Genomic DNA, 7,587 nt, shown 5'->3' on the forward strand with positions numbered 1-7,587 from the left:
AACCTAATCAATATTTTCCCTTTTTACTAAATTTGTTTCTAAAAAAGTGTCGTATTTTCACTTTATTGTAAAGGCATTAAGCTAATTCAAAATTTACACTGAAATAAATAAAAACAGTATCAAGTAAAAATCCTCTACCTCTAACTATTCTCTTATAAGAAAAAAATTTAAAAGTTGCTATTTCACAGCACAACATTCCAATGGATTTGTATCAAAGAGCATTGACTTTTATGCATACCTATGCAACTTATCTAAGTTCATCAAAATCATCTTATTTTGTTTTTATCTCTGTCAAACATTTTCCTAATCTTTTTTGATCAATTAATATGGAATATTTCTATTTACAGTATGTCCTGAAGGATATTATGGTGACCATTGTATGGCACCATGCGAATGTAAGAATGATAATTTCTTTTGTCATCCAGTAGAAGGATGTATATGTAAACATGGATTTACCGGAGAAAACTGTGAGGAATCTAATATATTGAGCAGGATACATGAGCCAATTAATCATGGAGGTGACTATGGTGTTGTAGTTGCCGTAATTATGGTTTCAATAATATTTTTAACTATAGTATTGCTACTTATCTTTTACTATAGACGTCGTGTAGCCAATTTAAAGACAGAAATAGCACATGTGCAATATATTGCTGATCCATCAGGATTTTCACCGGGTAATTTTATTTGAGCATTTTAAAATAAATTATTGTAATATATTTTTTATATGTATTTTAGATCGTAATCATTTTGATAATCCAGTATATTCATATCAGGATGGTACTAAAAAAGATAGTGAACAGTTATTGAATAATTCTGCAAAAATACATAATAATTTACATAAACCATTGAATATAAATTTAGAAAGAGCTCGACTTGGTATAGGATGTTGTACTGATGAAGAAGAGTTAGCCAAAGGTGAGTAATTTTGATTTTTTCCTCATTTCATAACATTTATATTTTTTCATTCTTTATTTAGGTCTATATGAACCAACTATTGATGAAGCTAGCAATTTAAAAAATAGAGATGCAGATGCAACCAATCCAAACATATATCATAGTATTGAAAAATTGGACCATGTGTATGATGAAATAAAACAGAAAGATGTTGGTAAGTGTGTATTTTCGATAATTAAAAATAATTTTGTTTTTTGGCCCTACTTTGTGAGCTATATCTCTAATGAGAAAAATGTGTCCTTGTTTTGTTCTATACAGGGTGTCTCATAATTAGCTGCCAACCCTGAACAGGCCGATTCTATGATCAAAACTAAGTAAAAAAGTTCATATGAACATGGGTCCGGAAATGCTTCCTAAGGGCACAGGGACCCATTGAAGAGGGAGGAATGGAAATCATTTTTTTGCAATATCTCTCAATCGCGTTGTGATAAATGAATGAAATTTGGTATACACAGCTAAATTTTGATGAGCAATTTGATGGACTAATCCATTTATTTCCACAAGGTCCATTGGGGTGGGTACGGGGGGGCCCTTGGTACTTTGCGTGTGTAACTTTTTCATCTTTGACTTTTTAACAAATTGGACAGCAAATTCCGTTTTCCCGAACTGTTTTACGTTAAAAAGGTACTCTTGTTTCAAATCGTTATCTTTAACGGTTTCTGAGAAAATCGCTCTTGAATTAATCCCACTTTGGTCAATTTCATAGTAATTTAAACAAAAAAAAATAATAATAATTTTCCTTTCCTCTCTTTTCCATTTAAAGGATTAATTTTTATTTAATTTAATTTTTTATTATTATTTTTTTATTAAAATTAGATTAAATTTAAACAAAAAAATTTTTTTTGTTTAAATTACTATGAAATTGACCAAAGTGGGATTAATTCAAGAGCGATTTTCTCAGAAACCGTTAAAGATAACGATTTGAAACAAGAGTACCTTTTTAACGTAAAACAGTTCGGGAAAACGGAATTTGCTGTCCAATTTGTTAAAAAGTCAAAGATGAAAAAGTTACACACGCAAAGTACCAAGGGCCCCCCCGTACCCACCCCAATGGACCTTGTGGAAATAAATGGATTAGTCCATCAAATTGCTCATCAAAATTTAGCTGTGTATACCAAATTTCATTCATTTATCACAACGCGATTGAGAGATATTGCAAAAAAATGATTTCCATTCCTCCCTCTTCAATGGGTCCCTGTGCCCTTAGGAAGCATTTCCGGACCCATGTTCATATGAACTTTTTTACTTAGTTTTGATAAAAAAATCGGCCTGTTCAGGGTTGGCAGCTAATTATGAGACAGCCTGTATACAGGATGTCCCAGTGTCAGCGTACAAAAGTTTACCAGGGGGTAGACCAGACCAAAATAAGATTAAAATTCTTATAAAATATTTTTCTGCCATACACTCTCACGGAGTTACAGCGTGTTGTTTACAAAAAAATAATAACTTTCCGCAATAATTCAAAAAACCTTCCAAGGAATTAAGTAATTTTTAGGTGAAGTGTACATCTATTAAAGGTCAATAAAACTACAAGGTGATTATTTTGATCTGATGCCAGGGGCGGCCTAGTCCAACTTATCCTCAAGGTTATGTCTTCATAACTTTTGCATATCTTAGTTTTATCTAATTTGATTACAATTTCCTGAATCTGCAGTCGATTCTGAACAAAAAATGTGCTCTTGTTTCATAGCTCAAAAATGAACCATTTTCGAGTAAATTGGGTCTAAGGTATCGACTGCATTAGTTCGTAGAAAAATGCATGTGAAGATTTTATTTCTTGTTATCTAGTAGGTACCTGTCATTATAAAAAACAAAGTTGTTTACAAGCGTACATGTCAAAATTAATTACAGTACTCGAAGTTTCTAGAAATTAAGTTTACAAAACAACAAGATTATGAAATTATTATGACATTTTCCAACAACGAATATGCTGATATGATATTTGTCAACGGTTTCTGTGATGGAAATTCATTGGTGGCCTCACGAGAATATCTACACAGGTTTCCAAATAGAAGGCAATCTTCACAGCACGTACTCCAAAGAGTTTTCCAAAGAGTCTGTGAGACCGAGAATGTTAAAATTGGAAATACAGAATGCCGATGTCATTGATGATCCTTCCACCAGTGCCCGAAGAATATCAATGCAAGTAGGTATTCCACGAAGCAGCATCTAGAGAATTTTAAACCGAGAAGAACTGCACCCATACCACCTACATAAAGTACAAATTTTGCATCCGAAAATAGGTTACAATTTTGCAAGTGGTTGTTAGAAAATATCGATAGTGGCGAAAATTTCCATCAAAAGATATTGTGGGGTGATGAAACTATCTTAGAAATGCTATAAATAATTTAAAAAATTTTCACATCTGATCTATTGATAATCCGCATGTGATATGACCCTCCCCTTTTCAAAGAAGATTCTCCATAAATGTCTGGGGAGGAATCCTCAAGGGAGTCATTCTGCCTCCTCAAATTATTGTAAACCGTTTGAATTCAGAGAGATACACAGATTTTTTAGAAAATATTGTTGATGGCGTACTAGATGACATTCAATTATCTTTGCGAAATGTACTACCAACAAGATGGAGCACCTACTCGTAACAGAAGACAGGTATCGGAGTGGTTCGATTTACATTTTCCAGAACGCTGAATTCGGAAAAATGGACTTATTATGTGGCCTCCCAGGTTCCCTGACCTCAACCCTTTTGATTTTTTTTACTGTGGTCATATGAAATAACTGGTGTATGCCAAACCCAGTAACATGAGAGATGATTCAAAAGATTAATGCAGCCACCGAGCAAATTAAAGCAACCATTGATTTGCGAAGGGTTTACAATTCTTTGGTCAAATGATGTCGGGCATGCATTGAAGTAAATGGGCAGCATTTCGAGCATTTATTGAAATAATTATTTTCTATTTTTATTATTAATATTCTCATTTTGCTAACATAATTTCGTTTCTATTACAGAAACAATTTTATTTCCAGTTCCCTATACGTAACCAAATATTAAATAATTCATAGAAAACTTGTTTAGTTTCTTCATATTCATGAGAAACTGTACCTCAACGGTAAACAAGTTTGTTTTTTATAATGACAGGTAGGTGGGGGTAGGGTGTCCCGGAAATGGTGGGCAATCTCTCGGATATGAATAGATAATGAGAAAATAATGTCACAAGTTCATATAAAATTTTTTCCTCCGGGCTCACCCTGTAGAGTTATTAGCTCTTGAAGTTGAGAATTAAAAATGGTTTTTTTTGCTGTAACTTTTGTATTTTTCAATAAATTTTGAAAATTTTTTGGCTGGATCTATAATTTTTGAAGCTGCTTTGGATGATAATATGAAATCCTCGATAATAATTATGGGGGCCCGGGGGCAAAGCACCCCCCACCAAAATTTCTAGAAAAAAAATTTTTGTTCCACTATACCCCAAATTTTCCATCATTTTATAAAAATTTATGGTATTTTACGTAAAAAAGGTATACTTGTTGAATATCCATAAAATATAATTTTGTATAATTTTTAACGTGTACTGACAGTTTCTAAAGTGTGATTTTATAACAGTGGTCTTAAAGGTAAATCACATGACTTACTTTTAACACTAGTGCTAAAAATAATTCACTTTTAACACTAGTATCATAAAATGAAATTGACTGACAGCATGCGTTAAAATTATACCTTAATGACGTTTGTAGAAAAACAAGTTTAGAGACAACGGTACTGTTTAATTTGAGACATTTTATTTAACAGAAACACAGGTTTAATCGTAGTTGGCTTTTACATATCAGAATAAAGGACAAATAATTTGCAATAGCAGTGTTCCAAATTATGAGAATTTGGACTTAACTAAACTAACTAAACGAAAAGTGCATGACAATCAAAATTTTGTAACTAATATAATTCATAATAAATTCTCAATATTAGTTCCACCTTCTCTTATACAAATACGAGCTCGTTTAACAGAAGACTGTTGCACTCTCCATAACATTTCAGGATTTTGTCGTATTTCATTTGCACAATAAAAAATCCTTTCTTCTAATTCTTCTCTAGTGGTTACAGGTGTGGAATAAACAAGATTTTTCAAGTGCCCCCAAAAGAAAAAGTCAAGTGGGTTCATATCTGGAGTTCGGGCAGGCCAATGAATAGGTCCACCGCGACCTATCCAGCGATTAGGATATACCTCGTTTAAATGGTCCCTTACTGCAGCACTAAAGTGAGGCGGCGCCCCATCGTGCATGAATATCAGTGCATTTCTGGTTTCAAGATCAACATCTTCTAACAGTTGTGGTAATTGATGCACAAGGAAATCTAGGTAACGTTGACCATTCAGTCTAGGGGGTAACACAAATGGACCCAATAAGTAAGGACCAATAATTCCACTCCAAACATTAACATAAAATTGTCTTTGGTGCCTAGTTTCAATAATAGCGTGTGGGTTCTCATCAGACCAATAATGTAAATTATGGGAGTTAATAACTCCATTCCTCCCAAAACTTGCTTCGTCAGTATACAGAATTAATCTCGTAAACATAGGATTTTGCTCATGTCTCTGAAGAAACCATTGAGAAAACTGTACTCTTGCACGAAAATCATCAGGATTAAGAGCATGCACTTTTTGGATATGGTAAGGGTGAAGAAGCTGTTCTCTAAGGATTCTTGCAACAGTGGTCTTTGGAACATTGGTAAAAGAAGATAATGACCTAATGCTAACTGTTGGATGAGCAGCAACTTCGTCCAGTATATTTTCCTCTACTTCAACTATACATGCTGTTCGCGGGGCACTCCTGTTTGCAGTAACAGGAGCAAACTGACCTAAAGACATTAAAATTTATTTAATATCCATTTTGTTTAATAATAGTGTTAGGGACATCCTATATTAAATATTTATTTGACTAAAGACGCTGAGAAGGCTGATGCGTCGACTAGCCCGAGGTGTGATGTTAATATAAACACTGATAAAGAATGAATGCCTTCTTCCCTGTTTTAGTCAAACCCTAATATACGCCCCTAACAATAGTAATCGTATTTTACCAGTTTCTCTTAATCTTTGATCAATACGTTCGAAAGTTTTGCAATTCGGAATCCTTCTATTAGGATAAGAATGCTGATAAAATCTTCTTGCTGCCAAAGCATTACAAAGAGCCCGCCCGTACATTAAATGCATATCAGCATATTCTTCATTGGAATACTCCATATTTTATAACAAATTATGAGTTATGAAATGAGTCTTAGATTTAAAACTACGTATTTGACAAGTTTGACAATTTAATTGCCTTTGGCATACTCTGACATGTCAAAGCCTACCACAATTAAATCTGTGTTTCAATTAAATAAAATGTCTCAAATTAAATGGTACCTTCCTATTTAAACGGGTTTATCTAAAAAAATATCTATTTTATGGATATTCAACAAGTATACCTTTTTTACGTAAAATACCATAAATTTTTATAAAATGATGGAAAATTTGGGGTAGTGGAACAAAAATTTTTTTTCTAGAAATTTTGGTGGAGGGTGCTTTGCCCCTGGGCCCCCATAATTATTATCGAGGATTTCATATTATCATCCAAAGCAGCTTCAAAAATTATAGATCCAGCCAAAAAATTTTCAAAATTGATTGTAAAATACAAAAGTTACAGCAAAAAAAAACATTTTTAATTCTCAACTTCAAGAGCTAATAACTCTACAGGGTGAGCCCGGAGGAAAAAATTTTATATGAACTTGTGACATTATTTTCTCATTATCTATACATATCCTAGAGATTGCCATTTCCGGGATACCCTGTAGAGAGTGACTCGGACATAATATAAAAGCACTGTTACCATAACGCGTATAAAATATAAAATGATTTTTATACGGTTCAATAATATTTATTTTTGTGCCGCTCGCTAAGCACATCGATAGAATCTACAGGGTGTCCCAAAAGTATGGAAACAGCACAATAACTTTTGAAAAATGCATTTTGAGGAAAAATTATTCAGACAAAAGATTTAGGATTTTTCCCTGGCGATTCAATGGTGACCCTAGATTTGACCTTGACCTTGACCTTCAAGGTTATTTCAAGGTCAAGTTAATTTTTCAAATGGGATGCCCTACTTTTGACCCCGGAAATGAAAAGAGCGGAAAATTTTACGTTCAGATATGTCATTGACCATTTTCCAAATTTGACCTCTGGTGGTCATTAAAGGTCAAATCAAAGTCACGCATGGTTTGGCGCGCTGTCTTGAAAACAACGGGTTGCAAAAAAAATGACCATAACTAACGTTGTAGGATTTTTCCCTGGCTATCTGACGGTGACCCTTGATTTGACCGTGACCTTCAACTTCAAAAACCGCACTATATCAATTTTCGCAAAAATCGGTTGATTTTTGAAATCGCGTCCGCCATCTTGGACTAAAATTCCTCAAAAACAGATTTCAGATTCGTAGTCAGCGACCCCAAAAACCCCCCTATACCAAATTTGGCGTAAATCGGTTAATTTTTTGGAACCGCGTCCGCCATCTTGGATCCGCCATCTTGGACTAAAATTCCTCAAAAACAGATTTCAGATTCGTAGTCAGCGACCCCAAAAACCCCCCTATACCAAATTTGGCGTAAATCGGTTAATTTTTTGGAACCGCGTCCGCCATCTTGGATCC

The 7,587-nt window shown here is 33.9% G+C and overlaps 1 protein-coding gene across 1 annotated transcript in view; it reads left to right on the plus strand.

Annotated features, from left to right (window-relative positions):
- The first annotated feature begins 332 nt into the window (after nt 1-332).
- LOC108911575 (protein draper-like) overlaps nt 333-7,587 on the plus strand; it is a 9,509-nt gene continuing 2,254 nt past the window's right edge. Inside the window, exons 1-3 of the mRNA XM_018716550.2 lie at nt 333-674; nt 736-915; nt 977-1,108. Of these exons, the coding sequence (XP_018572066.1) occupies nt 380-674; nt 736-915; nt 977-1,108 (607 nt within the window). The 5' untranslated portion in view covers nt 333-379. The remainder of the gene's footprint in view (nt 675-735; nt 916-976; nt 1,109-7,587) is intronic.

This window comes from Anoplophora glabripennis, unplaced genomic scaffold, assembly GCF_000390285.2.
Source record: "Anoplophora glabripennis isolate ALB-LARVAE unplaced genomic scaffold, Agla_2.0 scaffold980, whole genome shotgun sequence".
NCBI classification, from domain to species: Eukaryota; Metazoa; Arthropoda; class Insecta; order Coleoptera; family Cerambycidae; genus Anoplophora; species Anoplophora glabripennis.